This window comes from Candoia aspera, chromosome 9, assembly GCF_035149785.1.
Source record: "Candoia aspera isolate rCanAsp1 chromosome 9, rCanAsp1.hap2, whole genome shotgun sequence".
Classification (NCBI taxonomy): domain Eukaryota; kingdom Metazoa; phylum Chordata; class Lepidosauria; order Squamata; family Boidae; genus Candoia; species Candoia aspera.
Window position 1 is genome coordinate 203,786 of NC_086161.1, and position 16,363 is coordinate 220,148.

General features: G+C 51.4%; 1 protein-coding gene across 1 annotated transcript in view; it reads right to left on the bottom strand.

Moving 5' to 3' along the window:
* The window catches only part of DSCAML1 (DS cell adhesion molecule like 1), a 136,005-nt gene extending 131,088 nt beyond the window's left edge, over nt 1-4,917 (bottom strand). Inside the window, exon 1 of the mRNA XM_063311025.1 lies at nt 4,748-4,917. Coding sequence (XP_063167095.1) covers nt 4,748-4,799 — 52 coding nt within the window. The 5' untranslated portion in view covers nt 4,800-4,917. The remainder of the gene's footprint in view (nt 1-4,747) is intronic.
* Between the last annotated feature and the right edge of the window lie 11,446 nt (nt 4,918-16,363).

Here is a 16,363-nt window from a genome sequence, read left to right on the forward strand (position 1 = left end):
AGATTAAAAATGTAGAAATAGCTTGCAATATTTTTAAAGCAGAAATCACTTCTGGCATCTGGTCGCAAGCCGTGGATGTAACCTACATACCAGAGGCATTAATTTAGACGCTACCTTCAAAACTGATGTAGAAAGGGGGCTCCCTACAGAAAGAAATGTGGGGAATGGCAGCAGAACAGTGGTACGTAGGTAAAGACACTCACTCTGCATTTCCAGCACTGGAAAAAACATATTTTCAAGTTCTCAGTGAGCAATGTACCAAAATTGCAGGATATTGCGTCCTAGAGGTATTGAAATATTAATACCTCTGCTTTGTTCAAGGAAAAGAGATCCATTCAGTCATCATTCCACTCTAATATTGACTTGTCTTCCTCGCTTGACTTTTGCAATGTTGGCAAAGTTAGACTGCCTAGCTAGGGAAACCACCCCCATTTACAGATGTAAATCAGAGATATCTCCAAACCCAGCCAACAGTGAGTTTCTCAGCCCTCCAGAACTTGCAGCTGTCTCTGACTTTGCGGATGAGACCCTGCCAACATCCCATAGCCGGACTCAAAGGGAAACACTTTCTCTTGCAACGAGCAAGTGATACCTGTGCCTTGCAAAGCAGGTTCCTGGCTGCTCCCCTTCAAAGTAGGCTGACTGACTAGCCCAAGACAGCCAAAGCAGGAAGAATGTATGTACAACTGTCAGTTGGCAGTCTATCTTCAGGGAGGAGGTGGTATTTGTGAGTTAGCTGCTCTTGCACAAAGATTTGGAAAGCAGGATGCTATGACTAACCAATGAACCGCACTCCCAAATGAAGACAGTTTAGCTGGCCATAGCTGGATTGGTGCAGCAATGCTGGACAGCAAGTGTAGAAGAGCAAATATCTGTCTTCTGAGAGTAGAAGTAGACACATGCCTGTGCCTTCTCGTGAGCTTGGGCAATTGGTCCAGCCTAAGTGTCGTCCCCCTACTTCACCTGCCCTAAGTTAGCCACCTACAATCTTCAGCCTTGGAGAAAGACATCTGAGAGCCACGTGGGAGAGCAGGCAGCCCACAGACAAGCCTCCGTTCCCACCAAGACAGGGTTTGTTCCTGACTCAGCAGATGGAGAGGAGATTGGCATGGCATGGCATGGCAGCACAGGCAGCAGCCAATGGAGGCTACAGAGCATTTGAGAGGCTGCCAACTAGCCTTTCTCTGCCCAGGTACCACTCATGGCTGGCAGGCATGTACCCAGGCAACAGGGAAAAAGGGGGCTGCATCTCTCAGAGAGGTGATAGCCTTGGTCAAAACATGACAAGAGGAGCTGTCCTGAACAAAGGCAGACTCATGGGGTCATGGGCCTAAGCCATCGGGCTGGAACATGTAAATGCTGTGGTTCATAAGGAACATCACACTGTCATGTCAAGTGGGGGAGGCTAAATCCAAGTGACCCCCCACCTGTCTTCCCATTGCTGATAGGAAAGGCTGTGAGTGCCCTTTCCAGGCCTGTCTTATTGTTTGGGGAAGGAGGCAGACTGTGCTGCACCCTCCCCTGCCGTTAAGAGCAAGGATTTCCTTTCTGGGACTTATGAGCAGATGTGGGGTGGGGGGGTGGGGGGAGAATGGGATAAGTGAATTCAGCCACTGCATGTGGCCCCTACCCCTGCTCACGTCAGGGCAATGTCACATCCACTGGGCACTCAGGAGACCATGCCGGTCAGGGACTTTGGAAGATAAGGCTTGGCCACAGAGTAAGCCACCAGGGAGCCAGTAGGGGATTGTTGCATGAAGTGCCTCGAAGTCCAGCTGCCAAGGCCACAGGAACCCTCAAAAAGTGTGCGCAAAACAAAGCATGTCCTCTGAAAGCCGTAAGCGGAAGAGACTAGACATTCCACAAAAATAGAAGGCCATCCCTGGAATCGGCAGGTTCCTTCACATCTACTGAGATACAATAAATGGTTCTGCCTATTTCTGATTTCCCAAGGAACTAAAATTGACAAGCCCTTTGAAAATGTAATTCCTTATTTGGAAAGAGCCTCCCTCTCCTGCTCTGGGAACAGTTGCCTCCTGGCTGCTGGAGAGGTGCAGGTGCTTGGTCTGCACCACTTGACCACAGAATGAATTCGTACCTTCTGGCAGCACACTGCAGAACGTGTGGGCCGCCATGTTGGGAGGATCTCAACAGAGAAAGGAAGACATCTATTCTTCCTCTCCCCCAGAGCTTCTGTGCTGACAGGAACAGGCAGGGAGGTTCGCCCCCTCCCTCTCTTGCCAAGCTGCCAGGGGCAGGAGATGCCCGCAGTATGAATTGGAAAGCCAGAAATTCTGCCCAGCTCCCTCCAGACAAGGGCAACTTGTCCAGGTGGACAGAAGAACAGGTGTGCTCCTGTGCAGCCACTGCATGGTTCTGGAGGGCCCTGAAAAAGGGCCATCAATGCGGAGCAGCTGTGGGGAAGGTGCAGGGGACACCGTCCCTGCCCCCACTGGTTACCTGCTCTGCACGCAACTGCTCAGCAGAACTTGAAGCCAGTTTTTTCTCAGTTTAACGAGGATCCCATGTTTAATTTCCAAGGCAAACAAAGCAAAGCACAATGAAAGGGAGGGGGGAGGGAGGCTTTTCAGTGGAGACTCCATGGCTGCCTGAGCTGAATTAGAAGACAGAAAATGACAGGTGTTCCCATCAAGCCAAGCCACATGGACCATCTCCAGCCTGTGATGGGCACATGTGCCTCCCAAACAGCCAAGGTGCTCTTCTCCATTTCCTCTCCAGTCTTAAAAGCAGTGGCACCTAGCTCCGCCCGGTAAAAGCCCAACCTGTACTTGCAACCTGTACACTCACTCATTTGGGAGTGAGGTTTTTTAATAATCAGGAAGATAAAATGGTCTCAAAACCAATGAGGAATATTCCCAAACTTCAGTGTTCTCTTGGAACAAATATTTGGGTTTTCTTTTCTACAGGAGCCCTTTTCATACAGCACAAATGGTTAAGCTGCTGTGCTTTGATGCGCCAATATATTAAGTATCAAAAAGGTTTTTCATGCATTAAGACATTCAATTTCTTTTCTTAATGTCACCTAACCTCCATCGCATTATTATTCACTTTCTAGAATTGCTTCAGTATAATACTTTCTAACAAAGAAGCAGTTAGGGGTCCTCATTTTTTAATCATGGCTTCCAAAAAGGGATGAGGCTGTACAAGATTCTCTTTCAGAATGAAGGTTCAATTTGGTCTCCTCAAAAACTAAACCAGCCCTGATACCTTCCAAACCACTGGCACTGAAAACGATAATTCCATCTCACATGAAGTTATTAGTTTGGCTGTGAAAAATCAAAGGGGTTTGAGCTCAGATTGTGTCTTCTTTTTTTCCTCTGCCTTTCGCACAGTCAAAATGCAAATGAAGGCAAATCAGACACTGGCATGGATGGCAGCGACAAGGAGAAAGATCTGGGCAGCATTCTGCAAAAACAGGCAAGCCCTGGCTTCAATTAAAAAGTTATGGGATGATAATAACCCATTTTCAGGCACCTGGGCAAGCTCCTGGAATGAATAAAAAGGCATTCTTCCTTAAAAGAGCTCCCCTGTTTCTGTATCTTGCCCTCCTATCTACACCTCTGACTGAACCAAGGGGAGAGACACTGGCTCAGCAGGGGAGAATAAGCTGATGCCAGAACCTGCGAAACCAGAGGAAAGCCATCACCCCCGAAATGCCACCACATCTGCACAGTGGGGTTGGAGGCTCCTGCGCCAAACAGATGGCAGAAGCTGCAACTGCCCGCTCTGTTATGCAGTGCAGAGCAGATCAATTACGCTAAATCGGGTTGTAATTTCATCCAAGGCAACATCCAATTACCTTCTCCTTTCAACAGCTTCATTAGTTGGGCCCCAGTTTTTACACATGAGATCATTGCTCCAGCTTCTGATCCTAACCTGAAGGATCTGAAAGAATCACATTTCTCACCCACACCCCAAGGTCCCCTCTCATCTAGATCCAATCTCTATCAAACTGCTGGGTTCGATTTATTGAGGCACTTCCAGAGGAGCAACTGGGATTTTAAAGGCCCATCGGGGTATGGAATATGTGCTGGGTTTCAAAGATGGTTCTCCATCTACTTTGAGAACTGGAGGCACGAGAACAAAGCTCTAAAAGTAACGCGTCCGCTCTAAGCCTCGAACGCTTGGAGCACAGGCAGAAATGCTGCGCTAGAGTCTCTCCGACATTCATGTAATTAGGAACGTTTCTGCAGAGATGGGCTGAGGGAGGTGGGGGTGGTATTCATTTTAATTTCCTACTGAATGATTTCAGGGGCTCCGAATAGTTAACCGCGCGACTGCCAGCTGGGATCCAGAGGAGCTCTCTGCTTAGTCCGGGCCAGGCACCCTTCAGCCGCCGCCTGGCAGAGGCCGGGAGACGAGTGGTCCCGCAGCAGACCTTGCCTCTTCAGAAGGGGCGCCCTGCGCCCACCGCTAGCAGCAAGACAAAGGGGTATGATCCAACTGGGGCTCAGGGGGCCACCATCCCCAGAGGGGCAAAGAAGGGACCCTGCTACCCGCCGGCCCGGGAGCAGCTGCAACCGCAAGCCCGAGCTTGCCCGGCCCCGGCCCGGCCCCCTAGCCACCCGGGGAGGGCAAAGGGATCGCCAGCTGCTCCAGCCTCTCCCGGAGGGAAGGGCGGCCAGGACAGGGAAGCAGCTCCCGCAGAAACTCCTGATCGGCGGGAAGAAGTTCCCGCCCCGACGGGGCGCCCTGCCGCCGCCCGCGCGCCCCCGCCTCCGCCTACCTGGGCTGGTCCAGGAGTTGAGCAGCAGGAGGCAAGAAGTGACCAGCCACATGCCATCCAGGGGGGCCGGTGCCGCGGGCGGGCGGGCGCCCTGCCTCTGCCACTGCCCGTGTCCCCGGCCGGCCCTCGCCAGCTTCCCCCGTCGTCGGATGCTCCGCGCTCGGCGCCGCCCGCCCGCCCGCCCGCCTCGCGCCGCGCTCAGCCGCTCCGACTGTCAGCCGGCGAGCGAGCGAGCGAGCGAACGCGCGGGCGGGCAGGCGGGCGAGCGAGCGGGCGGGCGGCGGCGAGGGAGGAGGGGCGGGCGGCCTCCCACATCCCCGCCCACCAGCCGGGAGGGGGAGAAGGGGCGCCTCCACGCCGGGCCCTGGGCAGGTGCCCGTTAAGGCAAGCGGCCGGGCGCGTGCCGCATCTCCCTCGCACGGGTCTCTGCGCGGCCCGCCCACCTGGACCGGCCCCCCCCCACCCCTCAGCCGCCGCCCGGTCTGGCCGCCCGAGGAAGCCCCCGGGCGCCGATCCGCCGTTCACCTCCGGCCGCAGGGAGCAGCCTCCTCTCCGCCGGCCTCGTCTTTCCGAGGAGCAAGGCAGAGGGGAAGGAGCGCTCCCCGAGACCCGCGGCGCGGCAGTTCCATCTCCCAGCCGAACCGGCGCCGGGCAGGCGAGTCTCCGCCAGCGCGGGAGGGACTGCGGCCTCTCCTCTCCTTTCGCGGCAGGCAAAAGTTTGGCGGACCCGTCGGGAACTGCCGGCCGACCGCGGGGCGTCCCCTGGAAAGGCCCCCGCCGGACGACCCCGCGCTGCAGTACAGGCATCCCCTCCCGGCAGCCGCGGGACCGGAGCCTTCGATACCGAATCAGAATCGCCGGCCAACCCAGCCCAGGCCCCGGGATACGGGGCCCGCGGTTCAGGGCCCTCCGGAGACCACCGGCTCCCTGCTCGTCGCGCCGCGGCTGCATCCCCACCAACGGATCGTTGGCGAAGCCGGCGAGGCGAGGCGAGGCTCCGCGGCTCGCGGGGCCGCGTTCGCACGCGGTGAGGCCTCCTCAACCTGAGGAAGCGGGCCAGGAGCGCCCCTCTCGCGAAGGGCAGGCGGGCCCCTCGTGGACCACCCGACCGGCCAGGCTAAGCGCCACGGAGGCCCCGGCGGAGGGCCAAGGGCCCCGCGGAGCCGAGGCCCGTCCGCGGGCCACCACGACCTGCAGCCCCTCCGCCCACCGCGGGCTGCGCCTCAGCACCTCCGCCCCTCCCTGCCTCGCGACGGTGGCGGGTCAGCAATCAGGCGCGCAATCCGCAGCAACCCCTGGCGCGGCCAGCCGCCCCCTCCCAGCCCCCTACGAGTTTCGGCCCGCGGCGGCCGCACGACCTGCGCCCAGGTGGCCCCCTCGCCGCCCGTCCTTCCTGCTCTCCCGGCGGCTGCCCCGGGTCGGAGAAAGCGCTCACCTGGTCTTCTCTGGCCTGGCGCGCTCGGCCCCTGGCCAATCCCGGCCCGTTATCGCCTCCGGGGAGAGGGAGGCGGAGAGGCGCCCCGACGCGCTGCCGGCAGCCCAGGCCACCGTCGCCTGCCCGGACGCCGGGCCCCCTTCCAGCCCGTTGGCGGGGGGCGTCTCCCTTTGTCAACGAGAGGCTGGCGGGCGGGTCCCGGCCGCGCTGCTACCGCCGACTTCAGTTGCGTCCGCGGGAAGCGAGAGGCCGGGCCGGACAAGGGAGGCCAGAAATCCCCCGAAGGTCTTTTCGGCGGGTTGATTTCGTCTGCTGCCGCGAGGTTCCCCGGATCGGGAGCGATTTCCGGGGGACCTTGGGGTCTGCGTGATCAGGAGATGAAGGGCCGCTCGGGCCTGCTTGCCCTGTGGAAATGGAGATGCGGCCCCAGAGCCAGCTCGGATTGGATCTCTTCCCCTGAGTAATGCAAGGGCAGCAGCGTATTCTGGGGGGGTCCTCCGGGAGGAATCCCTGGCAGGCAAGGGATTTTCATACTCTGGACTTCTCGGTCCAAAGCTCCCCCAGAAATGAGAGGGGAATGACCAAGATTTATCCATCTCTGTAGACCACCAGCAAGTTTTGCTGACCATATGTGCTTTGCACAGGTGGCCCAAGTGTGACTGTGCCTTGGCACTGCTGAAAGCAGAAGGAACGGTGGCTGAAGAAACTGATCTGGATTCACACTGTCCAGTTCCCCCTGGTGAGCGATGGGGAATGCCTTGGGGGTCTTCCCCTGGAGTCAGAGAAACTTGGGGGAGCTCCTCCAATCCCAATATCACAGTATTAACCCTGTGAGAGAAGGAGGGGCATCATTAGCTTCATATTGGGGCGGAATTGGAGGTGGGAGTTTGCTGGGTATGAAGTGACCTCCTCTTGTTCATGCGAGTCAGGTGTGCTAGGTATGCATTAGGAACAAGACCTCAACCATACCTAACAAGAGGGTAGAAGATGACGGTGCACACTTGGCATGTAAAAGAGCCAGTTTGGTCTAGTGGTTAAGGCAAAGAGTTCTAATTCCGCCTTAGGCATGAAAGCCGGCTGGGTGACCTTGGGCCAGTCCCTCTCTCTCAGCCCACCACACCTCACAGGGTTATTGTTGTGGGGGAAATAGGAGGAGGAAGGAGTACTAGGGATGTTTGCCACCTTGAGTAATTTATAAAAAAAAATTAAGAAAGACGGGATAGTGAATGAATGAATGAATGAATGAATGAATGAATGAATCAATTATGTTATCTTGCTGGACTACCTAGAGTTTGAGGCACGGTTCTATACTACAGTAGTTCCACCCCATAGATGAGTGGGTGGTTGGGAGGAGCAGCCAAGTGGTTGAGGGCTTTAGTGCTAGGTGGCTCAGGGTTCAGCTTTCTCCCCTCCTCTGCTGGTTTGGAGTGAGATATCTTCAATATGCTGATGATACCACATATCACAACATGACTTAGGCTGAACTAGAAATGTTATGGAAGTCTTAACTCAGGGTCTAGTCCAGGCCAAAACGGGCTCAGACTCAGTCCCAGCACAATAAAATTGGTGTTTGTCCACAGCATTCTGGTTCTGAGAGAGTAGTTCCAGCTGTAATTCTAGACAAGGCCACCCTCCCTTTCAAGGAGCTGAGTTGCATCTTGGGTATCCTCCTAGACTCACAACTGCTGCTGATACAGCAGGTAGAAGGCATGGCTCGATGAGTCAGGGGTGCCAATTGTGATCTTACTTAACCAAGATGCTCTGGTGACTGTAATTCACATGCTGACCATCCTGCAATTCGATTACTGTAAAACACTGCACATGGGGCTGCCTTTGAAGGTAATTCTCTTGGATTTTATTTATTTACTGTGTTTTATCATAATTGTTTTATGTGATTTTAATGTTTATGTTTCATGTGGGATTTTATTGTAAACCGCCCAGAGTCCCTCTTCTGGGGGAGATGGGCGGTGGCTAAATTTGAGAGATAGATAGATAGATAGATAGATAGATAGATAGATAGATAGATAGATAGATAGATTCAGAAGCTTCAGCTGGGTTGGCCAGACAGCTAGTGGGAAATGGAACTATAATGCATTATAGCCATTCTTTGGTTGCTGCCTAGGTTGCTAATAGACTTCCATTCAAAGGGCTGATTTTGATCTTTAAAGCTGTACATGGCTTGGCTCAGATTACCTTCTCTTTTATCAGCCAGGACTGGAAATAGTTAATCCAAAAGCAAGTCTCTCAGAACTGTGATTAGAAATATTTATTGGAAAGTGAGTTGATTCTAAAAGGTACTCTACTTTCAAATGAGAAACCTATATATAGGCAATTTAAGTTAGCAAGATTCTGATTTTTTCACATTTTTTGACATAATGGGAAAGAGGCTTGTCTCTCTTGTGAAGGCACAACAGCCTGCATCTATTGATTGTTTTGAAAACAGCTGCTGGAGTTCTTTTTAAAGTGAGAACAAGTCTCACAATAACTTGAGGACTGTTTCCTCCAGGAAAAACTGTCCTATCTGTGCATCATGCAAGAAGAGATGCTGAGAATCCCATCCCTACAAGAATTGGGGCGGGCAGGGGCTGAAGGTAGCTTTTGTCCATGATGGACACCCCCTATGCTTTTGAATAAACCCTCCCCCCAAGGTTTGCCTGGCATCCTCCCTTCTAGCCTTCCACAAGTTGGCAAAAAGTGTTCTGTTTCTGCAGAGATTTGGAGTTGAATAGGATGATTTACTATGTGGGCAACCATTTTTGTTTTCATTTCTGTTCTTGTCCTGGTAGAATCCTGTTTCTATATGTTGTTTCCTATATTTTATGTAAATATGCTTCTTACATTTTATGAATGTAAACTTCTTAACACCTTCAGATCAGGATGGAACTCAACAGCATAAAAGTACTGTAAATAAATAAGGAAGCAATATCAAGGGGCTGGAGCATTGCTGAGGTTTTGAGACACCTTTTTCTTTCTCTGGGGTGAAACATTTGGCAACGGTGGAGCCTGCCATGCCTCCCCTGGCAGGGGATTCCACCATAAGCACTCCATTACTGAGAGAGAAGGCCCTATTTCGGTCACCACACCGTGGCCATCTCTGTGCATTGGGGAAGCACCCTTGGGTCTCACATTCTTTTGGGGCTTATTCATTTCACTGTCTTACTCTGGGACTGTCCAGAGACATAGGCCAGGCTCTGCAGAATCCTAGAATTGGCCCCCTTCTGCATGCAAGAAGACCATTATCCAGCTTCTAGCTGAACAGAGCCATCAAAGGGGATCTCGCTCCTTTCTTCATCGCTGTCAAATTGATCTTACTCTTAGGAAGGTGAGGTTTTCTTGTATTCCTTGGGAATCTGCCTTCCTCTCACTTAAATTAGGTATTTGAAGAGTGTTATCATTCCCACCTCCACCTTCTCTTCTTAGAGCTAAGCTTTCCACGTTCCTTCAGTCTCTTTTCATTGAACTTGATTTCCACTCCCTGATCTTCTGTGTTGCCCTTCTCTGAAGCTTTCCTAATTTCCTCTTATGCCAGCATCAACCTCCTGTGGCATGGAAGGATGTGGGAAACAAGACAGAAAAATGCTTCTTTTCCACATACTTATTTAACAGTTTACTGGAATATATAGTCCATCTTTCTATGCTAAAATCAAACAAAAGGCAAGCAAAAGTAAAAATAAAAACCACACAAAATTAAAACTAATTCTAGCAAAAAAAAGACAAAAACCCCAGCAGTAAAACTGTTTCATAAAATTCAAGTAAGCTAATTCAAACTATCAGAGGCTCTTAATTTTTTTAAACCATGTTACAATAAGAAGTCTTAGGAGCCCATTTGAAAGTAGGCAAAAGAATAGAGGGGTATTTATTCTGTTTGGCTGTGTATGTGGTGCAAAGTATAAAATGCTAGGCCACAGGTGATGGTCAGTTGCTCCCCTGCCACTCTGGCAGAATATTATTTGAAACTGGAGTGGCTTCTTAAAGGAGAAGCTGTATCCTGATGGAGCTCAGGGGAGCCTGCATGTTTAGGAAGGTACCTCACTGTTTAGAGAGGCCCAGCAGCCATGGAATGGTCCCCATGAAAGTCTGTGCCCTCCACCAGGTAGGCAGTTCTTTTACAAATCAGCATTTGTCTCTTGCCCAGCTGGACTGCTGCTGTGTTCTCCTTATGCCATGTGGTTGTCTTCACTGTCCTTAATAAACTCATCTTTGATTTACTATAATTGGACACAAAGCGTTCTGTGGTTAACAGGAGGCCAGCAGAGATAAGCTGGTCAATTCTGGGCTAATGACTCCCTGGAGGCAATGATCTTTTTTCTTCTCATGTGTGACTGAGGCCTCCAGGCAGCCAGTTGCCAGAGATCCCCACAAAATAATGTCAGGCGGTGATGGAGGTCACCAGCCAAGGGACAGTAGCCATTGGGGCTTGAGGGCTGCTCCCAGGGCTGCCTTTCTCATTACAGGTCCTGCAAGGACCACCACACTTGGAGAAATTGGCCACCTCCCTGAGAGCTTCCTTGAACAAATTTCTCACAGAGGAGTGGGCAGGCTGCCACCTGAGTTGTCCCAGCTACCTAGAGTTCAGAGTGCACTTGGGAAATGGTGGTGTATCCCAGCAAGCCATCAAAGGATAGAGAAGGAAAAATCAAAGGTTGCCTTGATGGGTGGGGCACGGGGGGGGGGAGCAGGGATTACATGCAGCCAGATGGGAGGTGAAAGTGGGGGAGAAAGGATGTTGTAGATCTAAAGGGATCAAGGGACACAGCAGGGGAGGGCAGGAATGACAGCCCAGTTTATCAAAGACAACAGGGAAAGGAACAGATCGGAAGAAGAAACACACCCAGAGAGAAGGTCTTTTGACATGGATCAGAGGTGGACTCGGTAGAATTCAAAACTCATCATTTGTTCTCAAGTGTCACTTTAGCCCCCAGAAGAGATCCCCAAATCTATCCGTATGGCCTGATAAGAGATCCACCACTCCCAAAGCATAAAACATGGGTCCTTTATGAGCCCCTCCAAACTACTGCTGAATCATAGATGTCTTGTCCATCTACAGATGTGATCTGTAATTGATGGGTTACAGAGATTCATGGAAATCATTATGGTGGATCTGTTTTTGGTGAAATGGTAGTGCTGGCAACTGCAGGAACTGATTTCTCATGCAGACACTGAAGCAAGCCTTAATCTAATGATGCTTAGGGGAAGGGTCCTAGATCCAACTGTGGAATTTCAAGAGCACTTACTGTAACTCTGATTTACTATCCAGCTGGCCCTGCCACCCAGTAGCTATTCTGGCAGTTCCACTTCCTGCTCCACAATAGTTGTACCTATTAATCCTGTGCCACATTTCTTGGTCCTGAAATTTCTTTCAGAGTTTCAGATATGGTCTCAGCTCATGCGTGCTAGTTGATCAACACAGTCAGATGAGGAGAGCTGAGTGACTCCTAAGGAGAGGACTTTCTTCAGTAGTTGTGCCACATGGGGGGATGAGGGCAGCTATTGGAGCGCTCGTGTCATTCCCAGCACAAGCTGTTGCATTAGTTTTTCTGAAATCTTGAACTGACTATATTCTTATTTTGATATTGGCTTTGCTTTTATTTGTATGTGCCTTAAAAATTTTCTGTACATTGCCAGAAAACCTGCTGGGGGCTACACGGTTGTTATAGATAAATAAATAGTTGTTCACCTTCCACTGAGATACCAGTCTAGATAGGGAAGCCCGCTTCTGACTGCATCTCCTTTTAAAAATCCATACATCACTGTTTTCATGAACGGAGCCCTGTCTGACTTAGCCCAGTGGCCCAGAAATTTAGGAACTCCCGATCTCCCTCCTCTGGCAATCTAAACATGCATTTGCCCAATTGGTCTGTGGGTAGTTTAAGTCACCATTCTCATACCACAGCCTGCCTCCTCAGTCTGGGCCTGTATTCACCCCAGAGTAAGTCTGTGGAGGAGCCAGCTCCTCTGAGATTTCTAGTTTGAGTCGGTGCTCTACCTCATTGGCAGTATGACCTGTGCCCTAACTGCCCTTCCTAGGCCAGAGATTTCACCTGGCTTTTTCTGTTCACCAGGTTTCTGAGATGCCTACGATATCTACATTCTCCTTGAGAGCGTGATTTGCTCTCTGTTTGGCTCAGAGACTTATAAACCCTGAAGTACACTGCCTCTTTGAGCCCCTCCTTTGGCACTCTGTACATTTTCTGTTGCACTAGCTCTTTGCCTAGTTCCTCTCAAGGTCTCATCCGGTCAGGAGTAGTAGCTAACACTTTGATTCCCAAGAGAAGATTCCCCCAGAATTAGACACACCTCAGTTCCAGAGGTGATTCAGGGAAAGGGAAGGTCATCCTTGCAAAGAGGCCGGGAACAATTAGGAAAGCAAAATCTGTTCTCCCCACATCATGAGGAAAGTATCTGAGAATAGATTCCCATCTGTCTTTGCTGCCTCTTTCTTTGCCAGAAGACGCCATCAAGGACGAAGGGAGTTATGGCTAAGCCTTTCTTGAGTTACCTTGCAGGTGTCCAATTGCAATAGCCTACCTGGAAGGGACCTGCCATATGGTTTTGTGTGAACACAAAGGAAATACAACTCCCAGCAAGGTGGGGATGGTGTCTTGTTCTTCCATCTGTGCCTGACACAGAATCCCACTAGGTTCTTGGGGTGGAATAAATTACTATTTGTAAAGAACTTTTGAGTGTGGGAGGGAGACGGAAGGTGTTGGCCCTCCACAAAATGTATTTCTCTAGATATAATCCCCCTCCCCTGAGATTTACAGCTCAAACACTCCGCAGAGGCTGGGGGCAGATGGTCTCTCTTCAGGAGGGCAGGAGATTAATTATTTTCCTCCAAGACAAACAAAAAGCTGCATTTAATTTGCAGAAGCAGAAATAATATGATTGAAATTGATTTTTTTTAATTTCCAAAGTCTCATGGATGACAGTGTTCAAATTGCTCACCATAGTTGATACACCAAATGATAGAGAGCTGATAATGTGCAAGGGTACAACTCTGAGCAACCTTCCCAAGGCAGGGTCTGGTGTTCTTCGTTCAATGGATGCTTGCTTTGAATTGCAGGCAGGGTGGCAGTTCTGCCATCTCAGGAGGAATCCGACCAGGTTGGTCTTGGCTCTTTTTGAATTTCCTGACAGCCCATGGAGAATGAGCTTCCCAGGCAGAAGAGAAGGTTAAAGCAAATTTGAAGGCTTTTTCTCCCTAGGTAAAGTGCTCTCCACCCATCCTTGAGCTGGCACAAAAATAGACCAGCATGAAAGTTGTTGTCCCCATTGCCAATCCCTATCCTGTCTCTTGCCCCTTTCTGAGCCAGCAGTCTTGTCCTGATTTGCAAGCGTACCAATGGTTGGCTTTCTCCTCTGGCTTTGCTGCCTACCCCTGCCCCCGACAGGTAAAGAAGGGACCCACTGGTCAGGACATGGCAGAAATGGGGAGGGTCGAGCTTCAGACCCTGCCTGGGCTTCTCTAGGCTGGTGGCCTGCCCCTCTGGCCACAAACCCTGGGAGCAACCGGCGAGGTCCTGCAGAGCAGGAGAACTGCAGCTGACCAGCGCGGACACCCAGATCTCTGGCTTTGGGGGAGTGGGAGGGATGGATTGAAACTGACAAGTAGGGGGACACTGGCAGATAAGCAGCAGCAGCAGCCCAGCGCACCCTCCCTCCTTGTTTTCTGGACATGGCAACAAGCAACCGTGGAGGTGCTGCATCGAAAAGGGAAGATACATTTCAGGGACTGCGGAAGCGAAATGGTTCCAATACAGCCCTGCTTCTTCCCGAATAGTGGAGCCCTACTATCCTCTCCATTCTCTAGTTGGGGTCCAAAGTAGTGGTGGGTGAGAAAGGAATTCCAGAAACCAAGGGCTGATGGGGAAAGAGTAGGCCAAGAGAGAAGTGGCTGTACACCTTGAAGCTGTGCTGGGATAGAATTGGTTTAACAATTGAGGGAAATGCTACTTTTATACTAGTGCAACTACAGTCCACTACTCTGAGATTTCCTGGTGGTCTCCTATTCAAATATTAATATGGTCTGACCCTGCTTAGCTTCTTGAGATCAAGGTCAGCTAGGTGCTATTGATGATTAGAAAGATCTTAAAGACTACCTTCTATTTTCAAAGCTGGGGGAAGAGGGGGAGCACACCATTCTGTCTGTTCCTGAATGCTAGGTGAAACCTGACCTCAATTACACCTTCCATTAACAAATACATTCAGTCTGACCCATTTCTCCAGCCTAGACTGAGCCTGAATTGCAGACTTCCTGGCTATAATGTCTTGCCGAGTTTTTATATTCTAACTCATTTTTGGTTCACATCTCCCCTGATGAAGTGTTCCAGAGAAATCAAAAGCTCACCTGCTCTTTTGTGCCATTTTGGAAGACCCAATCTAGTCTTTTTACAGGTCCCACCAACACAAATCATCTGCTGGCTTTTTATAAAGCAAATTATTTACCTAGCCTGACCTCTAGTGGCTACTCATTGAGCTGCAGCTCTTCACTTTGTACACCAAGTTGAGCAATCCTCAACTGTCCTGCATCTCAAGAGCAGTGCCTCTCTTATCAGAAGGCCTGGTGTGTGCACGTGCGCACACCCATACACACAGGTTGAAAAATGGTCATCACAGCAAATGCACATGAGGGACCTGGAAGAATGCGACCTTCGTTCTTTACAAGTGTTGGTGTTTGGTTCTGTTTCAGTTTGGATGTGACGGTAGGGCTAGCAGCATTGCAAAGAGGTGTAGTGTACCTTGCCCCTTGCCAGCTTCCTGAAGCCCATATGCTCCCATCCTGCTCAGAGTCACCTGGAGCAGTTAGATGTGCCCTGTGTGAGCGGGTGGGGTGCATGCCCTCTTTCCCCAGCAGAGGATTCTGGTGACTGATCCATGGCCAGGGAGTATGGAATCACTTTGGCTCTTAATGGGACAGGTGCCTGTGGTTCTGCCGTGACTGAGACACAGGAGAAATGGGGGACCTAGAGAGAGAACCTGCAATTCACTGGCCTTCACCATCCCCACATGCGTTCACCACAGCACAGTCTGCACTTTGAGGTAGGCCAGGTCAGCAAACAGAAATCCCAAGAACTACTGGAACTCTCCTGTTATAAGATATAATAACAGAATCTTAACAGGCTGTCTCCCTCCCTCCCTCCCTCCCTCCCAGTCATGACAGCCCAAGTTGAGTTTCTTCCTCACCTGCTCCTGGCTTTCTAAGCTGATAAGGGCTGTCTCATTCCTCAGCCAGGGCTAACTCAATACTCCTCTACAGGTGCCATTATGCTACCCTATCAGTTTCAATCTATTGCTCCAACTCCGCCGAAGCCAGAGATCTGGGTGTCTGCGCTGGTTAGCTGCAGTTCTCCTGCTCTGCAGGACCTCGCTGGTTGCCCCGAGGGTTTGTGGACAAAGGGGCAGGCCACCAGCCTAGAGAAGCCCAGGCAGGGTCTGAAGCTCGACCCTCCCCATTTCTGCCATGTCCTGACCAGTGGGTGCCTTCTTTACCTGTCGGGGGCAGGGGTGGGCAACAAAGCCAGAGGAGAAAGCCAACCATTGGCATACTTGCAAATCAGGACAAGACCGCTGGCTCAGAAAGAGGCAATGGAGACAGGATAGGGATTGGCAATGGGGACAACAACTTTTATGCTGGTCTATTTTTGTGCCAACTCAAGGATGGATGGAGAGCACTTTAACTCAGTCGTGGAAAAAGGTCCAGAAAGAAAGAGAGATGGCCAGCAGGAACCCTACAGCTCACATTCCATGGGCTCCGTGTGATTGCCAATGAAACTAGCCTGCTCCCATTAAGATGGCATTGAAGGGCACAGCAGATGTCTGGGGTTGTGAAAAGATACAGCCCCCACCCCCCACAACCTAGGAGGATGCACATGGTCTTCTGGCCCATGTATCTTTCAGTAGCAGCAGCGTAAAGCATGTTGGTGCCCACAGTAAAGTCCCCCCGCCTCGTTAGGGCCACTTGCCACCACTTCCAGACTTCTCCTTTCATAGATTTCAGGAGAGGCAGCCCGGCCCGGGCTCATCCCTAGACTGCCCTTGAGCCTCTGTGGAGAAACACCCCCTCTCCGCGCCTCCGCCCGCCTTTTCGGGTTGGCAGCTCTTTCTCAGACCAAGCGCAGTGAAGGCAGCGAAAGCCCCCGCTCTTTCCTGCCCGCCCGGCGGCTGGTGGCTGCCGGGACGCC